This window comes from Saccostrea echinata, unplaced genomic scaffold, assembly GCF_033153115.1.
Source record: "Saccostrea echinata isolate AGI-Se365-2 ecotype Australia unplaced genomic scaffold, CSIRO_AGI_Sech_v1 ptg000015l, whole genome shotgun sequence".
Taxonomy (NCBI): domain Eukaryota; kingdom Metazoa; phylum Mollusca; class Bivalvia; order Ostreida; family Ostreidae; genus Saccostrea; species Saccostrea echinata.
Genome location: NW_026889764.1, coordinates 5,876,473 through 5,902,984, shown reverse-complemented (window position 1 = coordinate 5,902,984; position 26,512 = coordinate 5,876,473). Strand labels below are relative to the sequence as shown.

The following is a 26,512-nucleotide window of genomic DNA, read 5'->3' as shown; positions in this document are numbered from 1 at the left end:
TTATCAAATAGTAATCCAGTTGTTTTATTAATTTTTAAACAAACAGAAAGCCATTTTCTTACAATCTCAATGAATAAGGTTTTACGTGTCGTGGGAGATTTCCTGGAGACACCTTGTTCATGTTTTAACATAACAAAATACTTAAAACATCATATTAAAAATGAAGTGATTAAAAAAATCGTGATCTAATTTGTTGAAATTTAGACCGTGGACATTCCAAAATCCAATATGTTTAACACAAAGATAACTATATACGAGGGGTTATCAGAAAGTTCGTGGACTGAGGCGATAAAATTAATACTGTCTGTGATTACACAAATTATAAAGAACATAAATCAACAAAACTTTAAGAAATGTTGAAAATTTTAGCTTGATACGTTGATAATTTGCCAAATTATTATCAAATAAAAAAGACATTGTATGATCACCTGGCGCTTTCGCCGTTTAGTTTTATGACGTCCGACTTCATCGATTTTAAATGTCCGCTCTCTCTACCTCATACACTTTGATGAGATTTCCTGGAGTTAAGTAAGGACTTAACCCCGTCTTTTTTATAAGACTTAACAATCGCATGAACAGCTGTTTTCAATGCATATAATATTGTAAATGGATCTATACATAAGGAAAGATCCTTATTTGATAAAGCCAGCATAATTTGCTTGTCAGAGTTCAATGATCAACGTTTCTTTTCTATGTGACTGACTTTTGACACCCTGAGTACATGTCGACATTAACTGTGCATCTCGTCTCTCCGTTCAATTCTTATCAGCATTTAAAAAACAAGTACTCTGGATGCATTTTATTTCTTTGTAGCCCGTTTTAATATTTCTTAGGTCTATTTCGGTTTTTTCCTGGGGCGAAACTTTATATAATGTTGGAGAAAGAAACCCCTCCCCCTTTTTGACGTCATTTTCAAGCCTTCGTTTGGACACTTCATTTAAAATTTACGATTAAATTTCATAGAACTTACAGAATGAGGTAAAAATTGCAAAAATTACGGAACAATCGTGTCATACCACATAAATGAATTCACGGGATTTTTGAATGACAATTCTCATAACAAAAGAGTTTTTTCTCAATTACACTCAGGTGGGAAAAAAACGTCATTTTGGAAGTTGCGCCGCCTAGACATACCATTTTTCACAAAAGCATTCACAATTTATTGAAAAATAAAACTTATAAATCATGGTTTATTATATAGATAGAAAAGATGATGCTAACTAATTGTGTTAAAATGCATTGATGTACCTAAAGCGGTTTTTAGTTTATGGCGCTAGTTCATGAACTTTTTGATAACCTCTCGCATGTCAATTAGTAAACAACCTTAAAAAACAACAAGTCTACAGTCAGTATTTCAGAATAAGAATGCAGCACTATAAAGTATGATAGTGCATCAATGTTAGTTACTGGTAATTTTAATACAACTGTGATCAACACTTTGTAGTAATTAAGCATTGTGCTAACATGTAAATCTCTTTAAACAAATCATATTTCCTCAGATACAAGCGTCTATTCATAAACCTTGGAACTAGCAGTGAGCAAATTTCATAAGTAAATGTCTCATTTCCATAGAACTGAGACGAATTTATATTATCATAATACACACTAGCACTACCGTCTCAGAAGATGAAATAATGAATACATCAATATTATTTGGATAAAAGCACACTTTATATACCTCAGGTATTTTCATACTGAACAAGTTCCAGCAGTCTTTGTAATACATATGCGTATTTTTTTTTTTTATCTGATTAGCTGAAGTTCACTAAATACTTCATTCATTCTTGCATCATTTTCTAAAATTGGCAAGTTGGTTTTGATGAATGATCACACGGCAGTTGCAAGATTGTTTTAAAAAAACTTGGGCAACAGGAAATGTGGTGGACTGTGTATGTATACTAAACAACTGTGTGACTACTAAGCGATATAAATGACAAATCATTCATCAATGATTTTTGATTGCGAATGAGAATATTGAGCGGGGTCTTAGCAATTTTGCCTAGTGTAATTTTGTTCAGTTTTTAAACGTGCTCCATATTTTGCCAGATACATGATTATCTCTTTTCTTTGATTCTTAAAGGCATATTCACAGGGATCGTCACCTTCAAAGTCCGTTTTATTAACATTTGCTCCATTTCGAACTAAATGTTCAACTATGTCGAGTTGTCCATTTTCCGATGCAATATGAAGAGGGGTTCGTCCATTTTTATCAGCTGCATTTACATCAGCATGCTCAAGGACTAGAAGCTTCAAAATATCGTAGAGATTGTTTTCAGCTGCGTAATGCAATGGTGTCATTTTGTTAGTGTCAGCCGTGTTTATCTCTACTCTCTTGTGGAGCAATATTCTGACAATTTTTTCCTCCTTCCTCTCTACAGCGTAGCATAAAACACTTCTTTGTTCATTATCTAACTTGTTCAGGTCAGCTTTGTTTTTTACTAAAATATCAAAGACTTCTGTATTTTTCATTGTTATTGCTAAAAATAAAGGAGATTGAATTCCTGGATTACCATCAATGTCGGCTCTGGCACCATTTTTCAGTAAAAACTCAAGTATTTCACTGTTTTGAAACTTCTCAACAGCCATAAGTAAAGGTGTCTTATTGTCATTATCACAGGAATTCACATTTGCACCATATTTCACCAAATGTTCAACCATTTCCAAATTACTCTTTTCTACAGCCAAATGCAAAGGTGTTTTATGGTTTGAGTCACCTTTATTTACCAAAGACTGGCTTCCTTTCTTGATCAAATATTTGACAAGTTCAAATGAATTGTTATCTGCTGCCAAATACAAGGGTGTTCTCTCAAACTTATCATAAATATTAACATCTGCTCCTAGTTTCACAAGTCTTTTTGTTGTCTCAATATAACACTTGTCCACAGCCACAAATAAAGGCGTTTTTCCATCAACATCTCTGTGGTTTAAATCCATGGATTTTGTGTTTAATTTTTGCATCAGTAGTCCAACCACATCAATGTGTTCATTTTCTAAAGCATTAATCAAAGGAGATTTTTCTTTGTTATCAAATTTATTTAATTTTGCACCTCCTTTTAAAAGCAACTCTGTTATATCTTTAAATCCAGATGTAGAGGCTGTGTTCAAAGGAGTAACATCATTTCCATCAACGCAATCAACCTTGGCTTTTTTGTCTAAAAGTGTTTTAACGAAGTCTTCATTCCCTTTCATTGCAGCCAAATGTAAAGGGTACCTGCTTTCAATGTCATGCGCATTGACATCAACTCCCTCAATTTTCAGTAACGTTTTAGTGATATCTTTATGATTTTTCTCCATAGCTACCAGTAGAGCCGATCTTTTCTTATGGTCAACATCATTTATGAGGACTTGTTTTCCTAATAGATCATTGACTAAATCTAAATTTTCCCTAGCAATAGCAACATGCAATGGCAAAATAGTGGCTTGATCATCGAAGAACAATGTTTTTAATTTTGAGTAGCGTACATCTGTCAATGTTGTCATTTTAAGATGTTGTAGGACATTTTCAACAATGTCCACACTTCTGAAGCAAGCAAGCATAATGCAACGATTTACGTCTGTGAGACGGTTCTGGTTTGAGGCAAGTCTTAGTATTTTGTCAATAGCTTCATATCTGCCATAAGAAATAGTCCAGTATACAAAATTTGTAGAAAGTACTGTAAAACCATTTGGTTGTGATTCTATACCATCACCCCACTGTCCACTAAACAGAAGTTCAAAACGTAACATTTCTATCTCATTCCAGATAGTATCACACTGCTCATTTGGTTTGCTGGAATTTTCAACTAAACGATGATTGTCAATATAAATTGGGTACCTTTTATCTCCATACAAAATTTCTGTCATTTCATTCTGTGAAAGTACATTCGTAAAAACATCAATAAACTCATCATGCATCCAATAAGGTAACCTGATAACATCTGACATGGCACACATGTCATCTGATGTTAAATATTCGTGCAAACTTTTGACGAGTATTGGATATTGTTCTTTGTCAAGTAGTTTCCAACACTCACCAGCACTGGCACTAAATGGACAAACATGACTACAGATAAGCTCATTTCCAGCACATTTAAGAAATAATTGTGGATCATTTTTCAACATGTGGCAGATGCATGCATCTATAATGCACTCATGTTTGCAAAAGCACACAGTAACATCTCCCATTCTTTTGCGTCTTAAGTATTTAGATTTTTTAATTGCTGATTTCATCCCTTCGGTAAATTTTTCTTTTGATAAATTGTTTTCAAGAATTTGAGATACATTTTCTTGTGCACATAGTAATGACTGTTTCAAAATTAAATTCCTGTGTTGTGCTAACAAAATCAAAATATAAAAATCATACATGTGATTTTGACCGTCATTGAAGTAGATTCCAATTTGATTACATAGCCTCTGTAAGTAATAATTTTCACTGGCCTCGTCATTTTCCGATAGACCAGACTGAACTTTATCTACATGGAAAATTTCTTTTAGTAATCTAGGTGATTTTCCCAGGTAAGTTTTGGTCATGCGAATTATATTCTTTAAATGATCAATGTGAAAGGCTCTAATTTCTTCAAATATATCAGATCTACATGTCATGATAACTTTTGTTTTCCTTATCAATTGGTGAAAAATGTTTTTGTGCAAAAGAAAGTACACCAGATTAAAAATGTTCACACTAGTTTTTCCAAATGGATGATCAAATATAAGTAATTTTTGCTCAGAGGTTGGAAAATTATCTTCAATCAACAGCTCCTCCATATTGAAAATCTGGTATATATCCCATCCCTTTCCCTCCATTTTTAATGCTATGTGTCTTGCTGTGAATGTTTTTCCAACTCCTGGTGGACCAACTAGGATAACTACATGTACATCTGTCTGATCTAACAATGTCATTATTTTTGTTGAGAATCCCTCTTCAGGTTCCTCATAAATGCTGTCATCATTTTTCCACTCTTCTTTGTTGTAAAAATCTAGGAGAGGAAACAATATGTACATATATATCAAATGTCTTCATTAATATTGATACCCTCTTGTCTGGTTAAAAGAGTTCAAATATCTAAAGACTAGACATAAGGTAATGTAACACAATTAAGAAAGTAAGAGTTAAATAAATGTTAAAATAAGGAATTTAATATTCCTTTCATATATAGAACTGAAACCTTTACTACAGTAATTGCCTTATGTAGCAAGGTGTGACTAGCATTTTTTTTATATTTCTAACGGTTGAATGAAGTCTTATTGTTTGAACTTTCCCTTTCATTCTCTCTATCTGCTAGCAAGTTTACATTTGATCTCATTGAGTATAAATGGTTGAAATGCTCTCACTGAGCTTCATTCTACTGTGAATGGAGTTTTTTGAATTATCTTTTTTTGGAATTCAATAAGATGAATTCACAGCAAATGATGAAAAAAACCAAGTTCAAGTTCATAAAGAATATCAAGGTCAGCTCTCACGAGGGTTGTCCCAGAAAACGCGAACATTTTCAATATTTTTTGTTTCACTAATATTATAAAGTTAAAAATTGGCATGCATTTTAATCAACATTTTTTAAAAATAATTCACAGAAATTTCAGTAAAATATCTGTATAAATAACAATTTTCTCTTTGGTAAACGAATCATTCAAAATAGCTGCCGGCGCAACTCCGAAGACGTCAAAACTAAGCTCGATGAGTTTTGAATTTGTCCAAGAATCGTGCGTTTTTAAAAATTTGTTTAAAGCATAAATTCGATACATTTTAATTTCTTTTAGTAACCGAGTTATCCATTTCACACATACTACGGTTAAGAATAAATCGAGGAATAAATTCTTTTAATAGACAATTTCCCAACCCCTATCATAAACCTAACTGTTCAAACAGTTAACGGTAGTCTCCATGTATGACGTCCAGCTCTAGCCTTTTCCGTTTGTCGTCATTTTTGTTGATCTACCAAACGCTTCTTCCATCGGATAACCAAATGAATCCATTCATCTTTGAACCTCTTTTACTATGTATAAACCTGTGATCGATATATGTATTTGTGTCGTTCCCTCTTTCCCAGCTCTTTTTCCGTATGAACAGGAGTCAAGCCCCGCTCCACACAACACTGAGTGATGTTTTTGGTGCGCTGCATTATCGCTAAACGTCACCGTTTTTGGTAATATCTAATTAATAGTGTTTTGTGCAATGCCATATAACGTCAAATGTTTGTTATTTATGATGTCAGAGTATTGATTTTTTAAACACGGATACTCTAGATCATAAAGTATCTTAGGATATGATTTTTGGCACATTATATTTCCGTATAGCCTGGTAATAAAGAAAACATAGCTGTCAATATTATTTTTGAAAGTCAAGAAATTGCCGTGCATCGACCATCGCTATTTAACACACTTTAAATGTTGTTTATAAATGCATATGGCATTGGAACCTTATATTATTTAGCCAAAATGACAAAAATATCATTTCTAAGACTTAACATTATGCCAAAAATGAATAATTTTGGTCAGGTAGTTTTTGAAATATTTAAAAAGTTTTCTGGGACAACCCTCGTATATTTGATGAAGTTTGATTTTAAAATCTTTAAAAGTAAAGTTCAAGGTTTTCTGGAAAATCAAAATTATTACACAATTTAATTCTTCTTACCAACATGACTAATATGTATCAAAGTATGGATTTTGATGAAAATCTTCGCTAAAGGCAAAATATTATGGATGGAAGAAAAAATGATTGACATTATAAACACTTTTTGCCAAATTATATTCATGATGGGGCACAACAAAGCCATATGTTGTAATTTTTATCTTAAATTCATTGGAAAACTAAATGTGTTAAACTTACCTTCTACAACATACACTGGTAATTTTTCACTCTTTAATTTTCCACATGCATTATCCAGTAACACACAGCAATAAACTCCAGAATCAAGTTCCGTTAGTTGGTGGATGAGCAGCTCATATGTTCTTGTGTTTTCATCTACTTGTGTACACTGAAGGGTATACTTGGCATTGTCAATATGTATAGTAGAAACTATTTCTTTTTCACCTTCCTTTTTAACTTTCTGCCACTGAACAGTAAGACACTCCATTGAAATATTTTCATTTTTTCTTTGCATTCTTGCTTTGAGTTTTATATTTTTGTATTTCTTGCATAATGGTAACATAGGTGGTGTTTTCACAAGGCAGATGTTTGCCGTTTCTGTTAAAGAAGGGAAAAATAAACTAAAAGTCATTTGATTTTCTCCTTCTCTCAACTGAATATTGTAGAAATGAATACATTTTAGAAATATATATATATATATATATATATATATATATATATATATATATATATATATATATATATATATATATATATATATATATATATATATATATTGTACATGTTATCAATTTAAGTTTGTGAAATTCGTTAATGATTGTATAAAGCAAAAAAAAAATTAAGAATTGGGTATATCTTAATGACCTACACACAATGACACTCATACTCACTCAGACTGAGGTTACGTAAAATAATGGCAGATGAAAAATTAATCAAGACTTAAAAAGTGAAAATATTCAATTTTTTTTAAGATACTTTGTATGATATTTACTTAAAAAATCATAATCACAGTCTGGAAAAAGTCTAAGTAAAAATGCAATCTCAGAAAAAAAAAACATTTAGAGATAATTCAGGATTGAAATAAAGTTCTGCATGGAGTACAAGCAATACAAAGTTTCCCTTTTATCAAGGACAATTAGGCCCTATAAATTTGTTTTAACCGAAGGAAATTAAAAAAAAAATCTATGCAAGATATATAAGAAAATTTAATATATTTGAAAGTGTTGAAGATGTTACTGATGCTATCCCCTATAAAATGAGTTTCATGGTAGCTCTTTTAAATTATTAAAATTTAATTATTAAAATTTGATAAATGCCCCCATCCCCACCACACCTCAACTGAAAATTTTGTATAGTCAATTAGTTTAAAAAGATCTATGACATGAACTGTATAAGACCTTCCATTGAAGATTGTCAACCTTTACCTTTGCATATCATTGCTTATCATGGCCATATGTAGACTTCTAAAATGTACATTTTGTATCATTAACTCTGACTATTCAAATCACTGGATCTACTACTTGTGATTTCACAGTCACAAACTGATTTACAAGGTCGTGTTTAATATTACTTAAATATATTCTGTATCTTGAATTACATAAATTGTTTTGTTTCACGTGCTTTTTACAGGCATATATATACACAGAAAGGATAAACTGGAATCTTTCTGACAAATAATGTGAAGTCTATACTTATCCATCTTACCTAAGTTATACTGACAATCTGCAGACCAGCCTAGAGCATTTGTAAGGGTACACTGGTACAGCCCCGAGTCTGTGATGTTGTAGTTTTTAATGATTAAACAGGCAGTATCCACATCAGAGAATTTTTCATCCTTGGTAGTAAGTAGTTTATTATCTCTTTTCCAATGTATAGATAACTTGACACATGATTTAGATACCTTACATTTTAGAACCAAATTGCTTCCTCTGACTTCTTTACCAATAAATTCAACTGCTGGTAGATCTGTGCAAAATATATCAAGAGATTAAAAAATATAAATCTAATTTATGAAAATGCTTTACTTTCCATGTGTTTAAAAATCAAAATTTATCTGAATAGAGTTATAATTGAAACTTTCCTTAATTTACATCAGATGCATCAGAAGTGTACATGTTTGAAAGTCAATAAACATTTACCAATAAAAAATAGAGTTATGTTCCATGTTTTATCACTGTTTGTTCTAACACACTGGAAATTTCCAGCATCGTATACAGAGACATTGTGTATAATCAAGCTTTGCTCTCTCTCATCTCCTCCAGAATATTTAGAACCATCCATTTGGAGAATTGTACCATCTTTTTTCCATTCAACAGAGTGTAGCCCGTCAGTCAGGGACGTTTCAGTAATGTATAGCTTTATTGATTCAGAATCAAGTATCTCGACTTCACCATTACCTGAAAAAAAATTATTTATTTTTTCTCATCATAACTCTTTAAAATTACCAAATTTAAAGTTTTTCAATGCCTTTTTTTATCTGTATGTTTGCCTTACATTGTATGTGTATTTGGAATAATTTTTAAATTCAATGTCTAAAATATTGTTCCTTCCTGACAAATAATTAATTTTGTTCTCAAATATAACCCCTTATTTTTGCCATCACTTTGACACAAATTTTGAGAGAAATTAAGGGTACTTTGGGCACTGAGCTCAAAAAATTATACCTCCCCCACTCTTCCATATGATAATTAAAGCAATCTCCCCCAAAAATTGAGTTTATAGGAGCAAGGGGTATGATTGTACCATTTTATGAGCTCTGTGCTAACAGTACCTGTAGTTCTGACCTTTGAGTGTTGGTTTCCTATTTTGACTTTGTTTTGACTTTGACAAATTATAGCTTTGCTGCTTAACAAAAGTTTAGATTAAGTCTTAACAAACTAGAATCTTAACAATACATGGAGATGAGGCAGTATGTAAATATAACATATGACTTCTTCATCATCAGATTTCTAAATATTTCCTCAATGCATCAAAATTTTTGGCCTTTTTTATATTTTGTTCCAACCTAGGGAGAACAAGTTGAACAAGAGGCCCAAGGGCCTTAACGGTCACGTATAATACAACACTGTAATTTATAAGGATCCATAAAAGTATAAAACAAAATTAAGTGACAGATGCTGTGCTGCCCAAGAATTTCAAAAGTGTGGTAAAAATACCCTTGCTTATTGTAACATGTGAGACCCCAGTGATCCCCTTGGGATCGTACTTGGTTTTCCCAAGTCTTACAGGGATGATAAGACACATACAAATACAAATACAATGGACACTTGCCTAAATGCCTTGTGTAAAGCATTCAATATATACAGATGTTTTTGTCATTATTAAGTAAACAAAGAGAAATCTCTGATGCCTGTATATTTATTCTAGATGATGCCTCTTAGATACACAAACAATGTAGCTGCTTGCCACTTGGTAAAACTTGTTACCAGCACTCCCCACTTGTCTATACAACGTGGCTATTTGCCACTTGTCAATAAGTACAACATATCGCCTAGTCACCCTGGCTCCCTGATCACTTGTTCAATTTGATAAAGTATGAAACAACTTTATGCAGAGTCTTGCCTACTAAACTCTGATCCATGAATTTACCTAACAATAACTCGACATCAATTCAATTGTCAAACAGGACACTACAGTACAAAACATATTAAGTACAACTGCTACATAAATAATCTTTATGTCAATCTTTTAAATTGCTTTCCAGGCAAGAATCCGACCTTGAGTATGCTTCACTTGTTTAAACCAAACATTCGTTTTTATTCTGTTTCTATACACTATAACATTTATTCTTGTATTCTCATTCAATCAAATAACATTTAATTAAATTATATACAAGGATTTCTTGATTTAAAACAATTTAGAGAAGGGGAGTAACTCTGATTTGCTTCACTTATTACAATTTTGTATACTGTTTGCCTCCTACATACCCAGGAGCAGAGAAAAGCCACATTTACTTATATTTATATTCACACATTTACATTTATACAAATAGGTAGCAACTGTTCCTTTGCCACGCACTTGGCACTTTGTAGTGAAAGTTGCAGGTCCTTCGGATGAGACCTTAAAAACCGACTTTTAAAGATTGCATTAATTTTGATGGTTTTAGCCCCACCCCCCAGGCCCCAGGGGGCAGAGGCCATGAATTTCTTACTCTCCTTCACCCATAATTGCTAAATGCCAAATTGACTGAAATTGGTACAGTGGTTCCAGAGAAGAATCTGAAAATACTCAAATGTTAAAGCACGACACATGCCAACAGTCAATCAGGTATCCTAAGACAACAAGTAAGGCCAGTGTGACTTTCAAACATTATTATAAAAAAACTATAAAAAACAAAAAAATAAACACTCCTGCTTTTTTTTTTTTAGAACAGAGTAGAACATGTACAACTATGTTCTGGATGGAGCCATGTACATTGAAAGAAGAAGAAAAACAGTGTAACTACAACCTTAGCAAAATAGAAACAGTAATCAAAAATGAGCCCTCCAGAATTCTTTTTAACAATACAGAATATTTTGTTTTAAATCTGTGTCATAAATTACTTCAGGTTAATGTATTTCTGATCACAATTACTTTTGGTAGGACCTACATGGTTGTACAATGTATCAACAAAACCTCAAATAAATTTTGATCCCTCCTTTATCATGATTATCTCCGTTTTTAAATAGTGATTGGGGGAAAACCGTTATGATCATGTCATTTTTAAGATATAAATGAACATGTACTTCTTTCTAATAAAATTATTCCTTAAGATGTACTTATTGATCCAATTTAATTCAATGAACTACATGTATCAATCATGAAAAGAAACTTCAGAGAGAGAATTAGTAGTATATGGTCACTATTTTAGTGGTCTTATTGGCTGGGGTCAAACTTCTAGGTCATAAATTGACGTAATGACCAAAAATTTTACTTGTGATAGGATAACAAAAAGTATCTTAGCAGCAGATATGTAGCTCACTGGTCTGAAAAAGAATGGGATGGACGACCAGAGAGCTACAGAGCCACCCATTGAAAAAAGTGTATATTTATTGCACACAAAAAGTTGCGCTGTTTCTTGATTTATTTCTCTGTATATTTAAGCTGCCATCTCAAAATATTACTAACTATGTGTTCCTTACATATTCTTTTACTACCTAAACAACAAAACATTCCCCAAAACTGTTGTTAATAGCCCCCTGGACCTGAAATTTTGGCCATCGAAATTTTTGCCTATTTATTCTGTTATTTTTTGTGACAAGCCCATTTGGTCCAACGCGCTTTGTGCATGATCGACTCGTACGCAGTTTTGTTGTGGAAGTAGAAAAAAAATATGTAAAGAACACACAGTTAGTAATATTTTGAAAAATACGGAGAAATAAATTGAGAAACAGCGCAATTTTATGGGGGTGCAATAATTATGCACTTTTTTCAACAGCTGGCACTGTAGCTCTCTTGTCGTTTGTCCCAGCTTTTTTTTTCAGACCAGCGAGCTATATATCTGCAACTTAAAGTAACCATCCACAAATTTTACCTACATGTACCAATAAAATTGTACTTTTTCCTTATCAAACCATGAAATTTGCAAAACCCTCAAAAAAATTTATTAAATGAAACCTTAAAAGATGATTATTCAGAACATGAATATATAATCATGTTTATATAAATATATGAATATTTGTCAGCAGTAAAAAAATGTACATGCGCACGTTTCTGTAAATGAGGTAAAATATCATTTTACCTATTTCGAATGCTTTACTGTTAGATGTTTCATCGGTGTACGCTATTTCACATTGGTAATTCCCAGCATCTTCTACAGAGACATTGTGTATAACCAAGCTTGGCTCTCTCTCATCTCCTCCAGAATATTTAGAACCGTCCATTTGGAGGACTGTGCCATCTTTTTTCCATTCAACAGAGGTCAGCTGATTGGTCAAGGTAGTTTCAGCAATGCAAACCAGCTTTATACTACATCCACAATCAAGAATTTCTACGTTTCCAATCATTTTTCTTGGGATATCTAAAACAATTTCCAATGGTTTATGAAATTTAATTTTTTTTTAATTTAATGTCTTTAATATTTTGTTTTGATTATATTTAATACCTGTAATCAGATATTATATAAATGTCAGTCCTTATATTCCTGACTATCCAAAAAGAATCTAAATCTGGTATATCTAAACTTCATTCTCATGAACAATTTTGACCCAATATTTTGGCCCTGCTCTTGGCAAAAGGGAAAGACAAACTAAAATAAACCTGCAAATTTGAATCCAAACTTCAATATTAATTTGATTAGCATGGACTGTCCTGTGAAGTTTTTCAGTCATTCTACAAAAACTTAGCCAATTAAGAATTTTTATGTCACTTACAAATTTACCGATGTAATATCTTAACTATAAATTTAAAGGTCAATTTCAACTCTAAGACTTAACATACACACATGGTTTTGTAATTATTTACCGATATATATGCAGTTAAAGTTTTGATATGAACATAATGTAATTTAAATGTTGAAAAACGTATTCCACTGCAAATCTTTATGTCACTTCATTTATTTACAAAGAAGAAGGTACGGTTTTAGCTTCATTGTGCCCTAAAAATCTAATGTTTTCAAAAAGGTTTGAAACTGGCTTAAATATTAGTTGAGTATGTGACTGTGAAAAATCAGGAAAGAATATGGCATGAAGGAGTACCATTCTGGAAATATGACGTATTTATTTGATTCATTCCTCTATTTTAAACAGAAAATGCCTCAAAATGACTCATTTCAAGGGTTATTTTCCTTAAGAAAATAGTTTCCACAGCCGTCGCCCACTTTAATTTTTGGATATGTTGTGTACAATTCTTTGAAAAATCACATATCTCAAAATCTTTGTGGGCGATGGCTGTGGACAATATTATCTGAAAGAAAATTCCATTGAAAATTGGTGTCTTCTGCAACTTTTTAAGAAAATACGGGAAATTGCTCAAGTTTATGACGTCACAATTAGCATTTAGAAAGGTTATGAGAGAAAAATGATTTGTATGATCTTTCTGCATGGAATTTCAATGATTCAAAAAGCATGAGTTTTAATTTTTCACATCACTTTCATTTTTAAGAAAAACACAGGGCAAGAATTGCATTGAAACCGTACCTTGTTCTTTCAAGAGGGAATTTTCAGCCATAAAAGCGTTCCGAATAGATTGCAAACAATGTTAAAAAAAAGTTTTTTATCCTATATAAAAAGAATTCAAACCACTTCTCGCAAAGTAATACATGGATCTTTTTTCATGCAAAATCATGCAAAATCATAAGCATGTCGCTAAAAACTTCCGTAACGATTTTGTTTTTAATTTCACGCACAGAATGCAGATTTCAAAAAGAACTGAAACTTAGCAGAAAGCGATCACGGAACCTAATATCATCGATTCTAGTTGCGAATCAACTATTTAGACAATTACATTTTCGACATAACAAAATGAATTGGACAAAAACAGTTGTCTCTCTTAAAAATTTAACTTCCGTAACGGTAATTTAGAAAAGTTTTTCCATTAAAGATATCTTTTTTTTTATTATTATTATTATTTTGGGAACGAAATGCTTCATACTTTTGTTTAATATCCTAAAACAAACTTTGATTTTAATTATTGCCGAGAATTTTAACTTTTATTGCTTGTAATTAACTTCCGTAACGATATTTTTCCCAAAGTTTTAACTTAATTTCGGATTCATGCGAAACCTCATGAATCATACTTTAGTGTTCTATACTGAACATCAGAAACGAAAAATTGGTCAAATTCAGCTTTATTTAAAAATAATAAGACTTGATCAAGCATTAACTTCCGTAACATTACCTTAAAATCAATGGTACTAGATGAAATTCCGCGCAAGCGCGGGAAATGGAATTTATACCACTACCGACAGAAAATATATTGTAGTTTCTACTGACAGCCTACAGACTTATAGCAGGAAGAAATACTTTGTTCAAAATCCCGCATGAAGTAGATGTACATCTCCACACACACCCTTTTTGTAAAAACTTGAAAAATAACAATTTCATTAATTGACATTTACTGTGAAACCTGTTATACTATGTTATGGATTGTACTTCAGATCCTCTTATTTCATTTCCGTCAAGGAGAAAAGCAGCAAATACTCACATTTTACTGATATATTTCATTGGGGGAGGGGGGGGGATCACAAGTACTTGGGTCTTGGTCTATAAATATGTATGTACCTTATTGATATGTAAAAAAAAATGTACTTTTAAATTACTTTTTTTACATATCAATAAGGTACATACATATTTATAAACCTAGGCCGAGTATTTGATACAAAAGACTGTATTCAGAAAAAAAACTGAAATGTATTGATTAAAGCACAAAATTTTACAGCTTTAATTAATTTGAACAATATCTTATTCATTAATTTCCTCTTTTCATGTAAGCAACTTTATTACGATGCTCTCTCATTCAAGAATACAATCAAATTTTACTGATAAAGGATGACTGCACTTAAGGACATGCGAAAATTGCGACAAAATAAACTTTCAAAACAAGCATTTTTCTTTTAATTGCACGAATGGTCAACATCTAATCTACAACTTTATGTAAATACATTAAATAAAAGTACGAATTTACGAAGTACGAAGCTGTTTTCTAAGGCGGGGGTCATCACAATTCCTAGAGTCTCCGTACGATAATGAGGACGCCCACTTTTTCACTGACTTTATACATAGTCAGCGCATGTTTGTCTATTGTTCTCCGTTTAACAGTAGTTGTATATTTGCGTTAATAATGTTGTGTCAAAAGGAGATTAATAGACAAACATGCGCTCATGGTTTAAAAGAGAAAAAAAAACTGCCTCTTCTTACATTCGCTCTCTCTGTTGTGACCAAGGGCTGTGACATGTTGAATATTATAATTCACCAAGTGATTTCTTACCTCAGGTAACTCTGTGAATACTAAATTCCGTCACGTGACTTGTAAAGAAGCATGTTTTGTGCTATAGGACAAAGTGCTCGAACACGTTAAATTGTTAGGCATTGATTTACAAGATTCTTTACTTACATGGATGTCGCTCATATTGTTAATTTCGTTTTTGAAACCTCTGAAAATAATGTACTTGTTCCATACAGAATAAAGAGGGAATGGGAAAGAGTGATCTCGTATTTTTTAATACATATCATTGTTATTTATCTAGTCTAATTTTAGACCCATTCTTACAATATTAGCTCCACCTCTCATGCATACCTAATATTTAATCAAGGGCAGGTAAGTGTAAATTTTCTATATTTGGAAAGAGTAAGGACAGAAAACATAGAATCATTTTATTGTATCACAGTCTAAGATCGTTTTAATATTTGAATTAGGTTCGAAATTGACAGGATTCTTTCATAAATATATAAAATAAAAAAAAATTATGATATGAAAGCAACAGAAGCGACCGAAAAAGACCCAAAACCCGGCGTTAAGTGCAGTCATCCTTTATTGGGAAAGCCTACTACATAATTATATGTTATTGTCTTTCAATATATAAATATATATTCATTACTTAAAGTATTATCAATAATTTACCATTATTTCAATGACCATTCACTCAAAAGCTTTTTTTTTTACGTTCATGCAGCTATAATCGCCTCGTTTTTCTTTTTTGCATCGGGCTCGATGCTATATGATGTTCTAGAAATTTCCGTCTATTAAGATCAGTGAATGACGAAAATAATTTGCACATTTCCCTTTTAAATCGGTTATCACAACTTATTTCTTTTATATCATTTAAATCAAGTTTTGATTGATTAATTCAGTGATGACATTTTATGAAATAAATAAACGATTGCTTGTTGTCAGTTTTATTAAAAATTGCCAGTAACTTAGATCCGCCAACCGGAAACGCCACAGTACTCACGTTTTTGCTATTTCATGGCTGTTTATAGAAAATGAAAGTAGACTTTTAATTTAATGTACGATACTTACTATGTGAGTGAAATCTAAATATAGTTTACGGACATCATCCTGTATTTAGTGTATTGTTAGAGGAGTTACTGTAAGTAAGAACTCTGATGCACCCATTTCGGAGTTTATTTGCAAAATTTATTAATTTATAAGTATATAGATATTGAAATTATTGTAAAAAGTCAACGATACCAGATTTGTGGAAAATTCTTTTTATTCAAGTTCTCTGATATGTCCTTTAGATAATTATGATGTTCATTTTGCTATTCTAAACAATTATTTTATTCATGTTTTGTACCCTGAATTGGTCCATTTATCGTAGAATGACTGTTTTAAAGATTCTTTTTTCCTGTAAACATGCATTCATTTTTAAATTCTTCATTCTTCATTCATCCTTTCTTTGTTACATGTAGTATGGTTAAGGGTTGCAACTATTGCAAAAGAAACAAATTAACTCAACATGTAACCCGCTTGTGGAGGAATAAATTAAGAAAGAGCATTTTCTTGTTTAAATATTTAGATTCATTTGAAGAGTCACAAATAAGGAATCTTATATTTGAGTTGACTGACATTGATTATAAGTTTTACATGTAATTAAACAATATTTCCAACTACAGTCAAACCCTGTTATCTCAAACTCGATGGGATGGAGAAAAAACTTCAAGATATCTGAGAGTTCAAGATATCGAGGGTAAAATACTTAAGAAATATGTGGTTCAGACATCCCCATAACTTCGACATATCCATGGTATTCAAGATATCTGTGTTCAAGATACCAAAGTTCAACTGTATTAAAAAATAGATTTATCATAATAATGTTGATGCTGACACCTGAACGATATATACTTGAAATATGGAAGTTTTATCTAAATTTCAAGAAAGTATTACCAATGAGTGGAATCAATTCAGAAGAGTTGCCTTCTACAAAAAAAAACAAAAAACAGAAATATCAGTTGCAGCATAAATTCAAAAAAAACACGCAGCATAGTTAAGGCTATATAAAGTAGGCAGGATCTTAAATACACGGAAAATATTTACTATGATATCACACAAAAATAACATTTCTTCAAATTACCTCAAAATCAAATAATTTACTATTTTCAACTTACTAATGCACGTAGTTTTTTGTTATTTAAATCCCATATAGTGAGGTATAACATTTCACTGATCGCAATGCACTTGCAAATGTGATATATATTGTAGAATTTGACACAGTTTGTATGCAAAGAGAGCCAGATGAATAATATTTTACATAATGAAAATGTATTTTGTAATCAAATAAAATATAACATGTATTTGCAGATATTTACGAGGCCATTAACTTTGAGTGGATGGCTGTTTTATTCATATATTATCCATACATTTCCTAGTCAAGTGATACTGCAGCATGCCATATATTTGTCTGCAGATTCATTGGAGGATAAGAGATGGGTCTTAATACATCCATTTATTATACTTCTACTGTTATTACTATATAGATAATGAATACTATAAAAATGTCCATCTCCCTGGAAAAACACTACTTCCCCCATCTGAGGACTACTCCCTGTAAAACCAAAGGTTAGAGCAGAGCCTAGTAAGTATTAACAATTATAATGCTTTACTTATTCAACTTTTATAAATATTTCCTTATTTTCTAAATTCTGCATGTAAACGTACTCACTTTTTTTGTAACAAAACTGGTAAATAATCCCTGCAGCAACAATGCATCCTATAACCACAATCAATACAATCACTATAATTATGACTGTTGTGAAGTCTTCCTTAGTTGGATGTCCTTGATTTTCTGTGCTGGAGTTTGTAGTCTGGCTATTTCCTAGTATATCTATAGTTGTTGTTTCTGAGGCTCTCGTACTGAAACATTTCATACATACATGTGAATGAACATGTGTATACAACTAAAATAAAGTCTTCAAGACTGCTATGGTACTTTATTTTAGCTTAATTACAATTTCTATTTGAATTCTAAGGGCAATGTGAAGTAGCACTCATTAATATTTCAATCATTAAGTCAGCATCTCTTTAGAATGTCCATAATTATGATGGAGTAATAATGCCTAGGTAAATAAATAGAAGGGATTCATTGTCTACTGTAGCTGAGCATGCTTGTCTAAATGACTAAAAATTAAGCAGTAAGAAAATTTACAAAATTTACCTGTCAAATGCATCATCAGGAACACTAGGACATTCAGGGTCACTTGTGTAACAGCTATTGCTTGGATTGATCTTCAAACATGCAGGATCTATAAGAAAACTACATAATATGTAATACTAGTTTATAAAGGCTTTGGCAACTTATGTTTAATCTATATTATACAATCATTGCTGTTTTTGAGGTCAATATGATGATTTAGCCACCTGAGTAGTTCACAATATTCACTGAGCACTAAGGGCGAGGTGAATATTGTACTTGGAAGGTGGCTAAATCATTGTATTGACCTCAAAAACAGCAATTACTGTATAGTTTTATTATATGATTCAATAATTAAATGATACAAACTCATTAAGCAGTTCATGCCATCTTACTTGTTTACAGTGCTGAAGTCCTAGCTAAATGCAATAAAAGAAGCGGGGTTAAATAAACATTACCAGTCGTATTAATTTGGAATTTTTGAAATCTATTTTAATTGCTATGAAAAAAGAAAATTTGACAGGCTCTTCTATAGAATAGATTTTGAAAAGGGGGTGGGGCACTATTAGGGAAAAATGACAGCTAAAAAAACAAGATGTGTTTGTGAAACACTGATGTCCCCATATGGCAGCTTATGGCGAAGGTTAAAGTTTTTCAAAAGTAAGTCAAAATCCAAGCCAAAAGATGAAAAATGTTAAATTTGAAAGCCCTAGCTGCAACTGTTCAAAAGTTATGGCCAAGGTTAAAGTTTTTTAAAAGTAAGTAAAACATCAAGGTCAAGGTCAAAGTTGTTGGAATCCAAAGGAAGGTCTTGTCACAAGGATTAAATATGTAAAGTATGAAAGCCCTAGCACCAACCATTCAAAAGTTATGGCCAAGGTTAAAGTTTTTCGAAAGTAGGTCAAACTCCTATGTCAAGGTCAAAGGGTCAAAGTGGTTGGTATCCAAAGGAAGGTCTTGTCACAAGGATTACATATGTGAAGTATGAAAGCCCTAGCACCAACCATTCAAAAGTTATGGCCAAGGTTAAAGTTTTTCAAAATTAAGTCAAACTCCTATGTCAAGGTCAAAGGGTCAAAGGGTTGGTATCAAAAAGAATGTCTTGTCACAAGGGTTACATATGTGAAGTATGAAAGCCCTAGCACCAACCATTCAAAAGTTATGGCCAAGGTTAAAGTTTTTCAAAATTAGGTCAAACTCCTATGTCAAAGTCAAAGGGTCAAAGTGGTTGGTATCCAAAGGAAGGTCCTGTCACAAGGATTACATATGTGAAGTATGAAAGCCCTAGCATCAACCATTCAAATGTTATGGCCAAGGTTAAAGTTTTTCAAAATTAGGTCAAACTCCTAGGTCAAGGTCAAAAGGTCAAAGTGGTTGGTATCCAAAGGAAGGTCCTGTCACAAGGATTACATATGTGAAGTATGAAAGCACTGGCTCTAACCGTTCAAAAGTTATGGCTAAGGTTAAATTTTTTCAAAAGTAGGTCAAACTCCAAGGTCAAGGTCAAAGGGTCAAAGAAGTTGATATCCAGAGGAAGGTTTTGTCACAAGAAATACACATGTGAAGTTTGAAACCCCTACCACCAACTGTTCAAAAGTTATGGCCAAGGTTAAATTTTTTCAAAAGTAGGTCAAACTCCAAGGTCAAGGTCAAAAGGTCAAAGTTGTTGGTATCCAGAGGAAGGCCTTGTCACAAAGAATACACATGTGAAGTTTGAAACCCCAAGCACCAACTGTTCAGAAGTTATGGCCAAGGTTAAAGTCTTATAAAATTTTGCAAAAGTGGGTCAAACTCCAAGGTCAAGATCAAATATGATGGTACCCAAAGAAAGGTCTTGTCACAAGGAATATACAAGTGAAATATGAACGTCATAGCTCCAACCAATCAAAAGTTATGGCCAAGGTTAAAGTTGACAACAGACAGACAGACAAACAGACAAACAGATAAACAGACAAACAGATAAACAGACAAACAGACAGACAGGACAAAAACAATATACCCCCGGGATCTTTCGATCCGGGGGAATAAAAATCTTTGATTGGCCCCCATGAAAGAGAATTCTTTTAACTTCAAATTTTGTTTTAGAGTTGGGGTGGGGTTAGGGGTGGTGAATTAAGGTCCATTAGTGGGGGACCAGTCTTTCGATGAATATTTTTAGTCTAAATTAAAAGTAACAAGAGATGTTTGGAATTTTTCTAAGTTCAAGGAGCATAACTCTGTCAAAAATTGCTAGATTGTACCCAAAACAAAACTTGACCTAGATATTCTTATGATAAATCTGTATACCAGATTTCATTTCAGTATGTGCAACCTCTGCGAAGAAAATGAATGGAAACTGTTGGTGAACAGACAAACCAACCCACCGACCAACGGACAGCAGCAAAGCAATATGCCCTCCCTTCATCGAAGGGGGGCATAAAAATTTACATTCAGAAAAAAATGTTGGGGGGGAGGTCCCCTTCACCCACCCCAACCTTCCACAACCACAACCATCATATATTACATACAATATTATACATGTATTCTCTAATGTTATGTTCATCTGATTGGAAGTTGGTAGCAAGTGAAATAGCTTTCCAAAACTATTTGTATCAATTTGGAATTTTCCGATCTATTTTTAGACCAATGTAGAGGAAATGAATCCTTATATATTCACCTGGAAGGTCATGTGCAGGTGAATATAGCGTAGTATTTTTTCTACATTGTTAAATCTCAGCCAGTCAGAGAGATAGAAATCATTCAATCATAAAATAAATAGCTTAATATATTAAACTTCAGTACTAGATAAAAATATTAGTTTTCATGTTTTCCATCTATGTTTGAAGAATCCAAACTGTTTAGTAAGTGCAATCAATTAGAAATGTACTTACAATATTTTGATAAAACTTATACTTACATTTGTACATTTCATTAGCTTCATCATATGACATTTGACAGCTATTATTGATGAAATTGGTACAACGTGTATCCTCATAATTGGTTATCACACCATCATTGTCAGATAGAACAAAACAAAACCCTGCAAAGAAAAATAAAATCAATTGGAATCTGCAAAAAGACTAATTTCTAGATCTGATCTCAAATGAAAGGTATTTATGTGTAAATTTCAATTAAACAAAAACTGAATAAACCGAATGATCTGTTGTTATGTATTCTAAGTTGAATTTTTCATATATTCACATGTGTTCAATTAATTAAAAGAAACTTTGTTACTAATAGAATCTACAGCTTTGCATAAAAAATGTAAGACATACAGATTGTACATTAATATCCAAGGATTTTAGGAAAATCATTCTCAGTGTTGGAAAAATTGGCGGAAGTTGTGCAATTGACCACTGAAATGTCCATGAAATGGAATTATTTTTATTCCCCCGGATCCAAAGATCCCGGGGGTATATTGTTTTTGTCCTGTCTGTCTGTTTGTCTGTTTATCTGTTTGTCCGTTTGTCTGTTTGTCTGATTGTCCGTTTGTCCGTTTGTCTGTTTGTCTGTCTGTCTGTTGTCAACTTTAACCTTGCCCATAACTTTTGATTGGTTGGAGCTATGACTTTCATATTTCACATGTGTATTCTTGTGACAAGACCTTTCTTTGGTACCATCATATTTGACCTTTTTGACCCTGACCTTGGAGTTTGACCCACTTTTGCAAAATTTTATGAGACTTTAACCTTGGCCATAACTTCTGAACAGTTGGTGCTTAGGGTTTCAAACTTCACATGTGTATTCTGTGTGACAAGGCCTTCCTTTGGATACCAACAAGTTTGACCTTTTGTCCTTGACCTTGGAGTTTGAACTACTTTTGAAAAACTTTAACCTTGGCCATAACTTTTGAACAGTTGGTGCTTAGGGTTTCAAACTTCAAATGTGTATTCCTTGTGACAAGACCTTCCTCTGGATATCAACCACTTTGACCCTTTGACCTTGACCTAGGAGTTTGACCTACTTTCGAAAAACTTTAACCTTGGCCATAACTTTTGAATGGTTGGAGCTAGGGCTTTCATACTTCACAAATATATATAATCCTTGTGACAAGACCTTCCTTTGGATACCAACCACCACTTTGACCTTTTGACCTTGACCTAGGAGTTTGACCTACTTTTGAAAAACTTTAACCTTGGCCATAACTTTTGAATGAATGGTGCTAGGGCTTTCATACTTCACATATGTAATCCTTGTGACAAGATCTTCCTTTGGATACCAACCACTTTGACCTTGATCTTGACGTTTGTCTTTTATTTAAAAAACATCAACCTTCGCCATAACTTTTGAACAGTTGTACAGACCCTGAAACGTGCTTCTACCCCACACGCACGCTGCACGAACGGTACACGCTCGCTACACGGTTTGCACGAAACGCTGCACGGTTTACACGAAACGCTACACGGTTTGCACGAAACGCTACACGGTTTACACGAAACGCTTTGCACGAAAGGCTGCACGGTTTACATGAAAGCCTGCACGAAACGCTTTGTACATGTACGTTTCTCACACGCTTTGTACACGATTCTCGCACGCTTTGGCCTCGATCTGGATTTTCTATTCGGAATCTCTCGGACTTTATTTCAATTATTACGGATAAATCAACGAGTAGTTAAGAATTACAATCATTCAGATTAAGTTAAGATTAAAACTCGCTACACTAGTACTATATTAACAGATTAAATACTCAATGTTCAGTTGTAATTAATTAATAGTTGTCATTCAGTATGTGACCGCCCGGTGAAGTGCTTATCATCGTCAAACTTTTTTCACTAGACTCTAAATTACGCACTGAAAAAATATAATTATATTTGTCTTTCATCTTTAATCTTTTACAGCATTTAATGTTTTTACAATCATATTATGATATTAAAAAGTGCGTTTCATTCCTGACTTTATTACTGACAAATAAACTCAGTTTCACAGTTATATTTGAAAAAAAAAAAAAAAACACATTTTGATTAAATTGTGTATGATTTCTGTAAACGGATTGATTTTCTTTTCCATTATTTTTTATTATTGATTGATTTATACATTTTTTTGATTTAATAAAGAAAATAATTTCATTTGATTAAATTAGGCTCTGTATATAATTTGCAAATGTAATATGTACTCTGCATCAAACAGGAACATTGTGCAGCAAAGGGGGGGGGGGGGGGGGGTAGATTACCGAGATCTTACTGTTGTTTCTTCAAATCTGTACATGGCTAAATATAACGGGCACTTGTTTCAGTAAGTAAAAAAATCGGGAAAAAAATTATGATAGAAACAAGTGCCCATTCTAAGAAAAAAAAGATATTCATGTCTCCAGCGGGACCCGATACATGTAATTAATTAATATGCACTTTATTCAGAACGGTAAATATATCGCTTCATTACAGAGTTAAATTTTAATTTATCATTAAAATCTTATATGGTAGAGAAACCGGGGGATATGTATTGAAATTCTTTAGTTCTCTTTTCCGGTATTGTGTTTATCAAATATCAATATACCCACCACCTTTTAAAATCCTTGATTTCAAACCCCTTCTAGAAAAAAAAAAATCAATAATTATGTAATCAATAGTCGCGGCTCTTAACAATACATTCAATATATCCTATGTCCTAAAAACTAAAAAAAAAATATGCTCTAGAACTGCGTGATTAATATAAACAATTTATAAATAATTATATAGGATTTATTTCTTTATATTATTTTATTCACGAATACACTGCCAAATTAATTCACTGTTTACAAACAATCGGATAAATTTAAGAAATACAATCAACGGGTATTACCGTATAATTAACGATCGTTATTGTCAGATGTCATCTTAGCTATTATTGACAAGAGATAATAGCAGAACAAGTTTTCAGTCCCGGCACGCAGAGTCCGTGATCGCTGTTGTAAATGACCTTGATCACAGTCGTAAGAAGAGTGTTGAAAGTGTAAAGAAGATTCCAATATATCTTTAAGGGTGCATCGGGCGCACCGCATCGAAAAAGGAATAATTTTCTTACAAAAGAAAATTATCAATAAAACACTTGTTTACAACAAAAATTCAGTTTGTGTTTTCATTTGATCAACCCCCCACCCTGAAATATTTAACCTTGTATTTGCTGATGCATGTGAGTTATAATTCATTTATATGGCTTTTATTAATCAACCGATTTTATGCATAAAAAGACAATACATGAATCATCGTTTTCAAAATTATTTGTATCACAGAATCTTGTAATATAAGAAAAATATGTTCGTTTATAAAGAAAATCAATTAACTGTGCTCCTCGGCCTGGAATTCCTATACTTCACATTTATAGCAACGCACTAAATTTTGCATTTTATAAATATTTTTCACGACTGCCATACATGTATATCTATCTATTATTTTGTATTAATCACCGATATGTTCTTGTAATCTCTATATCCCATGCACAATTATGGTGAAGATTTTCAAATAAATGAATGAAAAGGACCAGACCGGATTCCTAATGAATTTTCTTTTAAAAAAATATTTAGTATTGCTCCCTTTAAAAAAATGTATTGAATCAATTACCTTAAAATTGATGTGCATATACATGTAATTAATTATTTTTAACACATTTTCTGTCCATCTTTATTTAAATAAATAAATAAAGTTTTAAGAAAATCAAACAAATATGTAATACATTACCGAATAATTTTATTTTGTTGTTTCCGTATTTTTTTTTTCACTCTTAAAATACCACCGGTATGATATATCTGAATAATATTAATTACAAACAACACAGAATGACATGTTAATCCAACAATAGCCATATTAAAAATAAATTTAAAGGACTTCCGAATGAATCCTACACGTTTCTCACACGATTCTTGCACGAAAATCGTACATTTCTCACACGGTTCTTATACGAAAGTCGCACGTTTCTCACACGCTTCTCGCACACTCGCTACACGGTTTGCACGAAACGCTTTGGAGCTTATACGAAACGCTGCACGGTTTACACGAAACGCTACACGGTTTGCACGAAACGCTGCACAGTTTACACGAAACGCTACACGGTTTGCACGAAACGAAAAGCGCACGAAAGTCACACGCTTTTTTGGGGTAGTAGCACGTTTCAGGGTCTGTATCTAGGTCTTTCAAATTTCATAGGTGTATTCCTCGAGACAAGACCTTTCTTTGGGTATCAGCATTTTTTATCTTTTGGCCTGGATTTTGACTTGCATTTGAAGAAACTTTAACCTTCGCCATAAGCTGCCATATGGGAGCATCAGTGTTTCACACTGGGGGTCATGATTTGAACAAACTTGAATCTACACTACCTGAGGATGATTCCATATAAGTTTCATGTTTTCCAGCAAGAAGAGTTTTAAAAGATGCCTTTAATTTTTTACAAATTTTTATTTATCTCCCCTTGGAAGAAGGTGTGGCCTTTTATTTGAACAAACTTGAATCTGCCTTACCCGAGGATATTTTGTGATAAGTTTGGTTGAAATTGGCCCAGTGGTTCTTGAGAGGAAGTCGAAAATGTGAAAAGTTTACAGACAGACATCAGACAAAATGTGATCAGAAAAGCTCATTGACTTCGGCACAGGTGAGTTAAAAAAAAAAACACAAAGCTTAACATCGGCATATTTTAAATACCAGTACTTCAACAAGTGCCAGATATTGTGCTTTCTTGAACTACATGTGTATTAATTCCTAGATTTTAAATCAGAAGTGAATATAATTGGGAAAAGGCCGATATTTAAACTCACCTGGACTCATTCTGACTCGATTTCTAGGGTAACAGAACTCCAGAAGCATGGTTTTATGTCTGTTTGGCATACAGTGGTATCGATTCTTTAAACCATCCTCAGGCTTGCTGCAGTTTAAATTTTCTGAGGCATTTTCCCATGCGTTCTTATCTAGTGGACAGCCCTCTAAGACTGGATATGCAGGGAAGTCTTTGTAGTT

The 26,512-nt window shown here is 32.6% G+C and overlaps 1 protein-coding gene across 1 annotated transcript; it reads right to left on the bottom strand.

Moving 5' to 3' along the window:
- Positions 1-26,512, bottom strand: LOC133188025 (uncharacterized). Its single transcript, XM_061323415.1, has 9 exons — positions 26,314-26,512; positions 21,508-21,630; positions 18,636-18,723; positions 18,144-18,334; positions 17,970-18,053; positions 12,285-12,563; positions 8,270-8,530; positions 6,806-7,162; positions 1-4,955 (listed from the first exon to the last, which is right to left on the bottom strand). Exons 1-9 carry the CDS (start codon positions 26,381-26,383, stop codon positions 1,987-1,989), a joined length of 4,422 nt encoding a protein of 1,473 aa, XP_061179399.1. The 5' UTR covers positions 26,384-26,512; the 3' UTR covers positions 1-1,986.

What these genes read in the sequence shown, in the direction of transcription:
- LOC133188025 (XM_061323415.1), bottom strand. Translation starts at nt 26,383, where the DNA reads ATGCCAAACAGACATAAAACCATGCTTCTGGAGTTCTGTTACCCTAGA. An exon ending in TCGAGTCAGAATGAGTCCAG is followed by an intron (nt 21,631 to 26,313) that starts GTGAGTTTAAAT and finishes TTTTCTTTGCAG; the next exon opens with GGTTTTGTTTTGTTCTATCT. An exon ending in GGGAGATGGACATTTTTATA is followed by an intron (nt 12,564 to 17,969) that starts GTATTCATTATC and finishes AAATTGTTTTAG; the next exon opens with ATATCCCAAGAAAAATGATT.